At 40.1% G+C, this 14,496-nt stretch overlaps 1 protein-coding gene across 1 annotated transcript in view; it reads right to left on the reverse strand.

The window, feature by feature from the left end:
* LOC124052015 (LIM/homeobox protein LMX-1.2-like) overlaps positions 1-13,966 on the reverse strand; it is a 53,727-nt gene extending 39,761 nt beyond the window's left edge. The window contains exons 1-2 of the mRNA XM_046375865.1: positions 13,419-13,966; positions 11,913-12,099 (exon numbers count right to left, since the gene is read on the reverse strand). Coding sequence (XP_046231821.1) covers positions 11,913-12,099; positions 13,419-13,485 — 254 coding nt within the window. The 5' untranslated portion in view covers positions 13,486-13,966. The remainder of the gene's footprint in view (positions 1-11,912; positions 12,100-13,418) is intronic.
* Positions 13,967-14,496: the final 530 nt, after the last annotated feature.

A 14,496-nucleotide genomic window follows, 5' to 3' on the forward strand; every position in this document is an offset into this window, starting at 1 on the left:
ATTATTGTATCATATATGGCAGAACAGAAATAACAAAGGTGTGCTTAAGTTTAGAAACAGTGTCTCCTTTACAAAATTTGCTCCCATCAAAAATAATTATGTAAAAAAAATGACTGAATGGTATAATACGTTTGGATATTTTGAATTTCTTGATATTGATATCCACCTCAGAAACTGCGTGGGGACCTTCTGGTCAAACTCAGTTTTCTTGCAGTTTTCTTCATTGTATCTAGCTTTCCATTAATGAAACTAAGCACAACCAATGCACAATGCAGAGTGCAATCTGCAAGAAATAATACCCCTGTCAGACATGACACACATCTACTTAATGAGTTTATGACCTGTGCAGTTCAAACATCTGGTACACTGACAAATCAGAGAATTACAATGAATTACATGAAATAACTCACTCACAATACTTTGGGCTGCATGTTTGTATAAAGGTGATACATAAGTTAGATTCAGTTGAGTCTTGATCACCCACACTTGCACAGGAGTAAGTAAATTACATTAGTGAATTATGTATCCATGTGGTAAATATATACACTGGTGTGTAATCTGTTTGAATCATTCAGATACACCAAAATGTCACCGTCTGTCTAAATGGAGACGAGTCATTAAGCACGACTTAATTTCACTGTGTCGCTAGTGTGACCAGGGTCACAGAAAGAAGGGAAATTAAGATGTGCGATGGTATGTTCAAGTTTTTCTGCCTTTACAAAAGTACACAAGTACATCGTGGTTGATGTATGTGACTTTCAGACAGGTGAACTATTGAAACCCCATAGAGCTCGAGTTGAAGTAACACAGGCAGACATACAAAGCAGACAGGGCTGGTGCAGCTTGCCCAACCAAAAACATGCAGGGTTGGCAAGCAAAAAAGTTTAACATGGCAAGTTCCACAACAGTGCAGCGTGACACCATCTGGCAAGGAGATAGCCAGACAAATATGTACAAGTGCACAGTCCTCTTCGATTACTTTCTAACATGAATGTTGTACATCTACAGTTACCTAGTGATTGAGGCTATATACGATAAACTGATTGACACAGTGAGAAATTTACAGATTATAAATCTTGTCTCATAGTGTTATAAACATCTGTATTACAAACATCCAGTCTTGTGGGTCTATTGCTAAGTGGCCTTCCTGGATCGTAGCATGGTAACAGTAGGCCTAGCCAGATATACTTGGTTTGATTTAATTATCTCACTGCTACATTTGGACAATGCTATGCTTCCAACTTTGAGGCAACAGTTTGGGGAAGGTCCTTTTCTATTCCAGCATGACTGTGCCCCAGTGCACAAAGCCCATAAAGACATGGTTGGATGAGTTTGGTTGACTGGCCTGCACAGAGCCCTGCACTAAACCCCATCAAACACCTTCAAGGATGAACCGAAACGGAGAATGCAAACCAGGCCTTTTCGTCCAACATTAGTGCCTGACCTCACTATTGCTCTACTGCATGTATGGACAAAGATTCCCACAGAAACACTCCAAAATCTTGTGGAAAGCCTTCAGCCAGAAAGCCAGAAGAGTGGAAGCTCTTGCAATGTCATATAAGGTGTCCCAGCACTTATATATGTCTATATAGTGTATAATATGATATTGTTTAATATCAACTTTCTTGTCTGTCATAGCTGGATGGAGTATTGCTTAGTGATAAGTGTCTTTGACACCAGAGACTCTGAGCTTCTGAATGTATTAAACCACACAGTAGCTGTGTGATACTGTTAAAAGCTCAAAAACAAACGAGACAATAGTCCTTTAGTGGAATTTCATTTGTCATTGTATCAATGTCATGTGTTCCCTGTTCTCAACAATTACCTGGGGGAGTACAGTATTACTCTTCATTAAAGATATTAACTTAACTGAACTTATCCCGAGTTTATATTTAATTGGTGGAAATGTGACTGAAAACCCATGTGTGACTTGAAGAATGTTGGCTGTAAGTACAAAAATAGACTATGTGCTGTTGTTGGAAGTGAACCTAAAACAATAAACCAATCAGTTGTCTGGCCAAGCCGTGAGTAAGGACATGACATAGTGGGGGATATATAAAACAGCGTCCACACTATGACGTCTGTCTGTCTCAGCTATTATAAACTATTGTTGTGAGGATCTGGTTCTTATTTTCTCTTTGGTTTGTCACTGGTACTAAAAACAATTAATTCAAAAAATTACTCGGGCATGCTGTTCCACCCCATCATGCTCTATAAATCAGACTGTTATGTTCCACAAAACAAAATAGCCTTGGCTCCCCACCACCCCACTTCCTGGTAGCGGTTTGGCTCTTCTGTTGTGGCCCACTCTTTGATCCCCAGACCCATTGTGAATCTACTGCATAAAGTGCTTCATATCAGAGACATGTTTAGAGCTGCAGCTAGACATGGATAAAGTACAGAAGTGGTGCCGGGGCGGAAAAGGTAAATGCAAAACCATGAGCGGTAAGAATGTGACATGTATGCTAAAAAGTTAAAACCCACAGACCAGACACCGTTTATTGGCTACTGACTTTCACTCAGGCATAAACCATACAAAGGCGAGGGAAGTACACATAATCCTTAAAAACAGCCACAAGATTGTTCTTGTGGTAGAATTGCTGTCATCTCACAAACATCTGGCTAGTAACTTTTTAAACCTGCATCATGACAACTCTCTTAAATTCATACATAATTTGAGAAAAAGAGGTACAATTTCAACATATATATGGACACCAAAATCCAACTGCCACAATATTATTAAGTATTATATTACTACTAAAATAATACAAAATAATATTAAACCATGGTATCTCAACAGCAACATCTCTTTCCACAAACACTGACATGTCCGTGTCAGTGTCCATGTCACTGCCACCCTGCATCGGTACTGCTGCCTGTTTCAGCATCTGATTCCACCACGATGCTCCACGGAGCGCCACAGGAAGTCATTCCTGCATGTTGGCCATCAGATTTTACAGATCCTCCCTCAGAGTATCACCAGACTGTGAGACTGGTTTTGCAATTTTCACTGTATTTGTTGTTTTTGCAGTTTTTGCACTATTAATTTAAATTCACCACATACTTACACGATACCGTTTATACCTGCACACATACCTGTATATTTATTTTTTTATTCTACATCTTATGTCTATTTTTATTATAAATCTTTAGCCTGAGGACCTTTTATCTTGATTGGAGCAACTGTAACAAACCCAATTTCCCCCAGGTATCAATACAGCATTCTGATTCTGATATCTCAGCCCCACCACCACTCCAGCATCCACATGCAGGTTCCAGCTCCAGCCTAGATGCCAAACTCCAACATGTTTCAGGCAAATAGCATGAGTAGTCTGACTGAAATGTGAAATATAGTTGCAATCTCTCCTTCTGTTCCTGAGTTCTGGTGATTTTTGGGTTATGGCCAAAAACATGTTTTGTGATGCTAGTGACCTCTAACCTTAACCAGAAAGAAAAAGCATGCTAAAAAACAAATACATACAATACATAGTTTTCAGAATTCCAATTAAAACAACCTGTCATGTTTGTCTATATTGTCTTTGTTTTGTGCTATATAAATAACTTGAAATTGAAATTGAAATTAAAAACACAAAAACATAATGCATCTGGGTTTATGTGAACAACAGTTGGTGCACTAACTCTGTGACCAGTCACTGCTCCCCAGACTTGGAGTATATGACTGTGTACAGCCCACCTGATGCTAATGCTAGCTTGGCTCTCGAACACTTGAATGACACCATCAGCAGTCAACAGAGCATGAATCCTGGCGCTCTTCACATCATAGCAGGGTCTTAAACCATGCTGATTTAAAAGCAGTGCTCCCTGAATTTTATCAGCGCATCAATGGTGCTACCAGAGGAGCAAATACGCTGGACAAGGTAAACTCCAACAGGGCTACAGGACTAAACCACTACCACACCTGGGCCAGTGTGACCACATATCCCTGCTCATACAAGCATACACACCAGTTAGGAAAAGTGCTCTCACCACAATAGAAAACTGTTAAATCATGGCCTGAAGGTGCCTGTAATCAGCTGCAGGACTGCTTCAAAAGAAAATACATGCACAGACACTGTCACTGTGGACAAGAGCATCTAGATCTATCCCAACCAGAAGCCCTGGATGACAAGTGAGGTCCAGAGCTTTTTGGGAGACAGAAGCACTGCTTTCAGGTCTGGTGATGAGGCAAAGTACAGCACTACTAGAGCCAACCTGAAGAGAGGTGTCAGAAAGGCAAAGAAAGCATGCAAGGAGAAAATAGAAGACCACTTCAACAGCAACAACTCAAGACAGGTGTGGGTCCATCACCAGCTACAAATCCAGCACCTTCTCAGCTGCTGATGGCAATACTTAACTGGCAGATGAGCTGAACCTCTTCTTTGCATGCTTTGGAGCAGGAAGTGAGGCACACACTGAGGCAAACCTGAGGAAAGCTGTAAGACCTGATGGCATGATGATGCTGAAAGACTGTGCAAACCAACTGGTTGGGGTCTTCGCCAAGATCTTCAACCAGTCTCTATCCCAGTCCACCATTCCACCTTGCCTGAAGTCCTCCATAGTAGTCCTACTGCCAAAAAAGTCCACCATCTGCAGCCTGAACAACTACTGTGCAATGGCACTTACATCTGTTGTGATGAAATTTTTTGAGAAACTGGTCCAGAGTCACATCATCTCAAGCCCCTCACTCACATTGGACACACACCAGTTTGCCTACAGAGCTAGCTCTGACCCATCTAGAGCTGTAAGGGAGCTACATTCAATACTAACCTCTCCCACAGACTGGTGGCCAAAATGGCAGAACTTGGACTATCACAATCCATCTGCCTCTTCATTAAAGACTTCCTGTCAGATCACTTCCAGAGGGTAAGAGTAGGCCCCCACATGTCTACAGCTCTTGGCCTCATCAACAGCTCCCCACGGGGCTGTGTGGGGCGCAACTCTACACCCTCTACACCCATGACTGCACCGCCACCCACTCCAGCTACATCACTGCCAAGTTTGCTGACGACGGGTTGGGGATCATCACTGCGGGGGATGAGTCCGCATACCGGGATGAGGTGAAGAGGTTGTTGGAGCACAGACAACAGCCTGCTCCTCAACACTACCAGGACAAAAAAACGGCTTTCAACCTAAATACACTACTGTGTGGAGAGGCTTTCTGACTTCTGGCTTATGGGGGTCCAGAAGTACTAGAAGTATCAGAAGTACTACTTCCTGAGGCTAAAAATTGTTTCTATGCAAAAGCCAAAACAGCACTAAATGCTCCTAAGAACTGTTTTTGAACAGATGCAATAATATCTCTTTTGTGCAATATGCATTATGTGCAATATTAGAGACACTGAAAGCAGAGTGTGGAATCTATGTGTGTGTTGTTTTTGTGTTTCATTTTCTTTATCAGTCTCAGTTATTTATTTTATAGTTTATATTATTTTCTTTTTACAGAGTATTTCAAAGTTTTATTATTTTCTTTTATATAGTTGTATTCACTTTTGGCACATTAAGGATTGTATTCCTTTTTCATAGTACATGCACAATAAAGACCATTCTATTTCAGTTTATTTCTGTAGCAATTTATTAATTTGTTGTTTTTTTGTGTTCTAGCCAGTTTTTCTCCATGTGCTTTAGGATCACCTCATCACCACATCTGGTCTAGGCGTCTGTGTGCCAGATTACAGTTTTTCCCAGTGGCCAATCACGGTGTTGCAGTCAAAAATTCCAGTGCATGTCTAAAACATTCTTCCTATAGACCACCATTATAAAAGAGATGTCTATAAAACTGTTGACATTACATTTCAAACTGTAAACAAGGTCAGTTATGACTCTTTATATTATGAATGTTTGATCTGTGGAGGTTTTATATTTGTAAAATGTTCATTGAGTTGAGAAAAGCGATTAAAAATCTGTGACATAACGACAATGTATAATCTGTTGGCTGGATAGGAACTCACAGGTTGGACCACCAGTGGGCCACATACCCAGGAGGTAACACTGTGCATATACACCAGCTGAGTTCTCACTGGACTGAATAGGTGGCATCTACAGTGCATCTGGAAAGTATTCACACCGCTTTGCTTTTTCCACATTTTGTTGTGTTAGGGTCTCATTCCAAAATGGCTCCCTCAAAATTCTGCACAAAATACCTCATAATGACAAAGTGAAACAAGTTTGCTTGAATTGTTTTTGCAAATTTATTAACAAAAAATGTAACATGTACATAAGTATTCACACCCTTTGCCATGACACTCAAAATTGAGCTCAGGTGCCTCCTGTTTCCATTGATGATCCTTCAGAGGTTTCTACAATTTGAGTTGAGTCCACCTGTGGTAAATTCAGTTGATTGGGCATGATTTGGAAAGGCACACACCTGTCTATATAAGCCCTCAGACAGACAGGATTGTGTCAAGGCACAGATATGGGGAAGAGTACAGAAAGATTTCTGCCGCATTAAAGGTCCCAAAGAACACAGTGGCCTCCATAATCCATAAGTGGAGGAAGTTTGGAACCACCAGGACTCTTCCTAGAGCTGGCTGCCCAACTAAACTGAGTGATCGGGGTAGAAGGGCCTTAGTCAGGGAGGTGACCAAGAACTCAATGGTCACTCTGACAGAGCTCCAGTGGAGAGGGGAGAACCTTCAAGAAGGACAACCATGTCTGCAGAACTCCACCAATCAGGCCTGTATGGCAGAGTGGCCACACAGAAGCCACTCCTCAGTAAATTGCATATGAAAGCCCCTTTGGAGTTTGCCTAAAGGCACCTGAAGGACTCTCAGACCACAAGAAACAAAATTCTCTGGTCTGATGAAACAAAGATTGAACTCTTTGGCATGAATGACAAGCGTCATGTCTGGAGGAAACCAGGTACTGCTCATCACCCGGCCAATACCATTCCTCCTGTGAAGCATGGTGGTGGTAGCATCATGCTGTGGGGATGTTCTGCGGCAGCAGGAACTGGGAGACTAGTGAGGGTCAAGGGAAAGATGACTGCAGCAATGTACAGAGACATCCTGCTGACAACCTGCTCCAGAGAGCACTGGACCTCAGATTGGGGTGAAGGTTTATCTTTCAACAGGACAACAACCCTAAGCATACAGCCAACATCACAAAGGAGTGGCTTCAGGACAACACTGTGAATGTTGAGTGGCCCAGCCAGAGCCCAGACTTGAATCCTATTGAGCATCTCTGCAGAGATGGATATGCACCAACACTCCCCATCCGACCTGATGGAGCTTGAGAGGTTCTGCATTGAAGAGTGGGAGAAACTGCCCAAAAATAAGTGTCTTACAAAAATAAGGGGTTTCAACAAAGTATTGATCACAGGGTGTGAATACTTATGTACATGTTATATTTTTGGGTTTTTTTTTTATTTTTAATAAATTTGCAAAAAAAAAAAAACCAAGCAAACTTGTTTCACATTATGAGGTATTTTGTGTAGAATTTTGAGAGGAAAAAAAATGAATTTAATCCATTTTGGAATGAGCCTGTAACATAACAAAATGTGCAAAAAGCAAAGCGGTTCATACTTTCCGGATGCACTGCATGCATCTGGAATAGTTCTATTTATACATCTATGACATAAACCCATGGGGTGATTGACTGGGTGAAATGAATGTTCAGAGGCAGATTTATCTTCACCCAGCATTCATCAAACAGTGCTTGCAGCTCCTTAATGATTTATGGATTTGTCAACTTTTAGAGTCTGTCCCAATGTGGTGGAGGAATGTCAAGCCAGTCTGTGGTAACACCTAACCTTGCATAATAAAGCAGGAAGCTGTGTGTAAAGGGACAGCAATGTCAAATGCGTGTTTTGCAGTAGCAATGAAATTTGATCCCTGCAGTGTCCAAGAAACTCACCACTCTTCATGACATAACTGATGCAACCTTTATAGTTAAAAGCTTAAGTTGATTACATTTTTTACATATCATCTAAAGGTCAACATACGGACAAGATTTTATGTAAATTTAAGATAAGATAAGATTCTTTATTGTGCAAAACATGCAACTAAATTCAGGTGCACTCCACAACCAGGCTCAATGTATAAAATGCTGTAAACTTGTTATAAAATATATACTGAGCCTGGTTCTCAAGTGCATCTGAATTTTCATTTGTTTCGTTTGTTTTACATTCATCCTCAAAAACCAGAGAACATCTGTTTAAAAGTGATATCATATTGATATCTGTATAACTCAAACACAAACTGGATGCTAATCTATAAAGTCATTTCCTTTTGTTATTTTAGTGACCATTACTTTTCAGAAAGTTAAAGCTACAGACTTGAAACAAGTGTAATATCCAATAATTTTAACTGTGAATTTTGCCCACGGCTGTGATATAAAAAAATAGACTTCCAATACATTTTTTCAGATATGAACAGGCAATGCATTCTGAGCAGACATAAACAGCATAATCCCCCACCCTCTGACACAGTTTGTGACAGAAATCACATCATCATTCTTCTTCTTAGTCACAGCTCAACCATATATATATATATATATATATATATACATATATATATAGACATATATGTGGTCATCATTCACAACTTGCTACAATTTGTGCATTTCACTCTTTACATTGGTGTCTTGGATTTTTATTGAGGATAAATGTGCACAAATCCATTCAGGATTAAGCAAATAAAATTTTGCTCTTTATAATTCCATTATTAATTCATGATCATCATCATTGGGATTTTTTTCTTCTGAATATTGAATCTACAGTATAAATAGGACCTGCTAGTTAAAGCAGTGTGCATAATACAGATGTACTAACATGTAAACAGAATTTAATTTTTAATTTTTAAAACCATCCAGGACACTCTCTCTCTCTCACACACACACACACACACACACACACACACACACATACATAAAACAACTAAACCTATACATATGAGGACTACAAATGTCAGTTGATGATCACATAAAATGACTAGCCTAAAATGACTAGCCTAAAATGTATTTGCATCCTTTGGAAAATGGAACCTGAAAAGCATACGTTTTCCTGAGATGGTAGCTGTACCCTGACACTCTGAGCTGAAAACTTTCTCTCCACAGCTCCCTGTACACCATGTCCACCAACTGTTTCATATTGCCTCTGTTTGAAGTCAAGGTGGGGTCAGAGGACCAGTGGCATAAATCATTGGAGTTAGTTGATGTTGGAGACTGTGGGAGGAGGACAACCTGTGGCTGCTGGGGCAGGAGTCTAGAGAGGCGATGAAATCCAATCTGCAAAGGTTTCATGAAGGCTTGTTTTTCTACAGCTTAGCTCAGTCGTTGGTCAGCTACGGTATTCAAACAGAACAGGGCTTTAAGGAGCTCCTGCTGGTTCCTGTGTTGTTTCTTAGGGTTGACTTTGTACACCCCCCACCCCACTGCCTTCCTTTGCTCCTTGCTCCCAAGGGGGGTGGAGCATATTTAGAGCCCTGGACTGCCTGCTGCGTCTACCCCCAGGATTTACTCCTGAATCCTAACTTCCAAGGCTATCAGCTTTGATTAATGCTGAAGACACCAAATCTTCAGGTTTGTGATAAAATATTAAGCCACTCACTTTTATAACGACAAATCCCATATACTTCCTTTGTTTGAAGAATAATAAAGAAGGACTTGCACTATAGGGCAAGGAGCAATTGAAGTTAGAAAGACTAAAGCTGAAACGGTTAATAAAATGGTTAAAGATTTAATTATAAAGCACAGTGAAATTTCCTAAAGTACTTTTAAATTTTAAACTGTTAGATTACAGTGCAGCAGAAAAAAACCTCCACTGTAAATACTGCCAAGAATCAAACAAATGCAACAACAGCCTGTTAGAAACAGGCAGGCATGCAGCGTGGGTTTGTTTTGTTTTGCTAAAAACAATGGCGGAAGGCGGCGATGCTGCCTTCTAATTGGATTACGTCTGAAGTGTGGTCGTATTTTGGTTTTTATTAGAGTGCCAGCTCATATCTGCAGAACATGCAGGAAGAAAAATGCTGAGAAATTCACAAGTTTTATGAGTCACTGTTCTGAGCACCACTCACTATTTTATAGAGAACGCAAAGGTAAGTTAATTTAGCTCATGAGGTCGTGGCTTCAAAGGAAAATGTCATGGTTTGTCTGTCTAACTTGCTAATAACTTTTCAATAGCATGAAGCTTGTCGTATTATCTGCTCTTGTAAAAACACTACACAACGTATCCACTGATTCTATTTGTTCATTTTACACAGTAACGCCTTGTGTAGTTTATCCAACCGGTTCACCCAATGAAAACATTATGTGCACTAAAATCCAACAGTAATCACACTGATTTTGAAGGTTTTTGATAGGAGAAAAGTGTGTATTTCTGGCTGTTAAATGTTCATATACAATTTTCAGTCATAGTCATATTTTCCTTAAAGTGTACTTAAGTATCAGATCACATTACATGATTAAGCAAATGGTATAAATGCAGTTGCAGATGCAATATTTTTCAAATATCATATGTAATATTTCAATACTAAATTTAAATAAAATTAAATTGCTATGTCTGACTATTTGAAAAGCTGATATTTATGTAAACCTATATTTCACATCAGTTCTATGTCCTTTTGTGGTATTATTTTGATGACAGTCTTAATTTTGATGATCACAGCATTCACAACATCTATTTTATCTGCAAAGCAGGAAATTGTCAACCAGGCCTTTGTTTCATTCTATTTAGATCTTAGGCGACTGATAATTCTGGATCTCTGTTACAGGTGATGAGGCCAATCCACACATGGAAAGCTGACACCACGATGTCTCTGTAATGTAATGTTATGGAAGATGCTCGTCGTCCATTGTGGGCCAGCGCGCCTCCAGCGTGCGGCAGTGACGCATGGCAGTGACTGTTTTATAGCTTTAGGACTGGACAAAGCTCTTTATTAACAAGCAGGCTCACAGATGAAGCCATCAGAGGCCTGATCTGTCAGCATGCTGTCTGACCGTAAGACCACCCAGCTACAGAGCACCGCTTCCAGCAGCAGCAGCAGCAGCGCTCATTTCACACAGGACTGTTAAACCATAACCACATCAGATGCATCAGTGTGCAAGCTACAAAAGATTTCTGGTTAGTGTGATTGTGAGCAGCCCACTCATCTTGTCTCGCTCACATCTTACTATTATTCTTCTTACTATATAGTTCTGTGTCTTTTTTGCTGATCTGGAAATAAAAAAGCGTGCTGTCCCTATAACGATAAGAGCGTTATATTATGGGGTTTCTTGCATTTTCATTAAATTTGCATTATTTATTTATTCTTTTGTTTTTGAGTTTTGAAAGATCCTTCAGATATCTTTTTTGAATAAACATCTCCTCCTGCAGTTGTTGTGGCTGTTTTAACCTAACATGCTTTACATATAACAAAAAGTCACTTTCAACAAATGTCATCCAGTTGTACTTTTCCATTTAAAATAACAGGCAGTCCAGGGTCAAAAAGGAATCATAGCCACAGAGAAACAGCCATGGCTGCCTTTTGTTTTTACTGGAGTCCTTAAAGGGAAGAGTGAATTGTGACCACGTCGTCCGTGGCATAAGCCACAAAATACATACTTTTCAATTGAATTCGATTTAATCGTGATTTTCGGGTCTGTCTCGTTTTAACTGTTTTTGCTATCGAAAAATATGAAGGGTTTTGAAATTGGTTTTCAGTGTAGGAGGGGGAAAAAAAGCAGGTCAAGTAAGCTTCTTCTTTTGAGACATTACGTCCCCAACCCGAAACAAGACGTAGGATACGTGTGTTTTAAAATAAACGGTGAGTGCTGAATAAATGAACTGCTTAACAAACCAGCCTTAAAACGTGAACTAAACTTGCTGCTAAAAATGTCATTGCTGGACGGCGAATACATTCAGTTCAAACACATCCACAAGTGAAGGCCCCACTGACCCATGTGACGAGGTGTAAAGAAGGAAAACGGCGTCTTACCGCTGGTAGTCAGCCTTGCAGTACAGTTTGGTGTCTCTGCAGTAGCAGGTGGCAGTGAGCGGCTGCTGGCACGCGGCGCACTGCAGGCACTCCTCGTGCCAGGATGCGTTGTTGACCCGCATCAGGAAGCGGTCTGAAATGATCCGCGTGCAGCCTTCGCACACGGCCTGCTGAGGGGAGTCGGCGCCTGAAAGACAGTTGACGGGGTGAGTCGGTACTGTACATTACAGGGCGACAATTTGTCAATATAAACTTTCAAATCGTGAAGAAACGATTTGATTGATTGGCGGGATTAATCGACTTGTATATTGTTCGTTATACAGTATTTTCTATTCTACAACTGTTATGTCTCCCAAATGACAGGCCTGAGAAAAAGGCTGTTTTGTCGCATATCCGTATCTGAGAGAATGACTTGGGACTAGGCTATTTGTTCCTTAGAAAGTATAGCCCACCAATGAAAATGATTTATACTGAGGTGTGCGGATTATCCACAATATGGATGGATGGATTCTGTAAAGACAGTTTTCTGTAGGAAAACTGAAAAATATTTTTTTTACACTGTAAGCAGAACAAAATGAGGCACAAATTTCAGAGCCAGATCACCAATAATATACAACACTTTTATTCATTCATTCATTTATTGAGGAGGCGGTGATCAAATCAATTTTGTGTGTTTCATAGAGTCTTAAGGTAGGGAAGGAATTTCTATGCACATTTCGTCTTAATTTTTAACAGAATTTTTAAATGTACAACTACTAATATGTTATATGAGTAGATAGAGGCTGTAAAACATTAGAAACCTCACATCTGCATCCGCGTAGCCTTTATGTCGTGCCACAACCGCTGGGCGAGTAGAAGCGTCCTATAAGCAGTCGCCATGGTGACATCAAACGTCAGTTATATTTTAATATAGCCCTAAGTATTTATTTAAACCTCAGAAAACTAGCATGAAATTCCTTTATTTCCATTTTGTAATTAGGAATTAACATTAGGCTTTATAATGTGCAGCCTATAGTAAAAACAGACTTTAGTTGGAATTATCCATGTTTGCATTCAAACAGACGTGGATAATTCCAATAATAAAAAAAAAATGAAATAAAGTCACGCAAAACATAATAGTAAACAAATGGTTACAACAAACAAAAGCTTACTGGATTGAGATTGATCTGATAATAGATCGAATATTGTTCGATCTCTATAAATGCCTAGTTGTGAGGAAAAAACATCCATAAATTGCATAAACACAGAAAGACTGATTAGTAATACAACAGCTGTAATAAAATAAAATGTTATTAAGGAGGTAAATAAAAATAAGATTTATTAACTCCAATTTTTCCTGCAATGGAAGGCAGAGTTAATCAAAACAAAAAAGGAATTCATTTAATTAATAAAGCAACTCCAGGAAAAAAAAAGAAAAAGAAAAAAACAACAGCTGTCAGTTTTAAATCAAGTCCACGTGTTCCCAAAGCTGAAAACAGTTCACCTCTGTAGTGCCAATCGACTCACCGATTAAAACATCCAGGGAGCTCGCGTCGGTCAACAGGCGATCTTCTATTTTAATGTCGTTTAGCATTTTCAAAGACGTAGCAGAGGGACGCTTGCTGGCCGACACGCGCCTCGAGATCCAGGCCAGTGATTCGCCTCTGAATCCCTTAGAGCGCGTGGCGACGAAACGAGCACAATGACGTCAAATTAAAACCTTCACGAGTTTTCAGCCTTTAAGAAAGATCGGCAGAGGAGAAAGCCGTCTGCTGATGGAAATCCAGCGATGTGAACTGAAAACGATCCCGGATTCGATATGCCATCCTGAGCCTCTCTCACGGAGGTTCACAGCGGAGACAGAAACCCTCCCACCCCTCCTCTGTCCTCCTCCGAGACTTTCCTCCAGCGCTCTGCAGTTGTATTGGTGCCCGTGGTCTCAATGGATCCGCCTCCAGGAATAGCTTGCAGTCAGACCACCAAGCCCGCCGAGCGCCGCGCTGTTTGAAATCAAAGAAAATACAGTATCGTCCATACGCTCCAGCGTCGTGGGACGAGACTGCGCTGGATTCAACGCAGATAACATCCCATTACACGTAAAAGATGCTGCTTTCACAACATTAAATTCTTATTGCAGGGCCGCATCTTCTTTTAATGACAGTGAGGTCGGGGGGGTGGGGGGGGCTCAGTCTAGTATTTTTTATTTCCAGGTATGTTTCGATTTGACTATTAAAAAAATACAAAAGATTAACCATTTTTCCATCAGTTCATTTCTGATAACATTTATACTAGTCCGGACCCCTGCTTGGGTAAGATTTATTTAGACGTATGACTTGGGAATTAGCATTTATTTAACATTAGCTCAATTTTTAATATGAAAACATCAAAATCTTTTTTTTTGTTTTGTTTTGTTTTTTTTTTTAAAATGTGGATAGTTTTGAAATATAATCAGAGAGGGAGCAGGGGGTCTCCTGAGGGAAATGGGAATCATCACTTTCAAACACTGCTGGATGTACGTGTGTGTGTTGCATCTTCTCCTAACATTTAACTGAGGGTAACTTACGTGTTGAATTATTAAGAACATTTTATGGTGGCACCTTTTTCA

The sequence above is a fragment of the Scatophagus argus genome, chromosome 20 (assembly GCF_020382885.2).
Source record: "Scatophagus argus isolate fScaArg1 chromosome 20, fScaArg1.pri, whole genome shotgun sequence".
In the NCBI taxonomy this organism is placed as follows: Eukaryota; Metazoa; Chordata; class Actinopteri; family Scatophagidae; genus Scatophagus; species Scatophagus argus.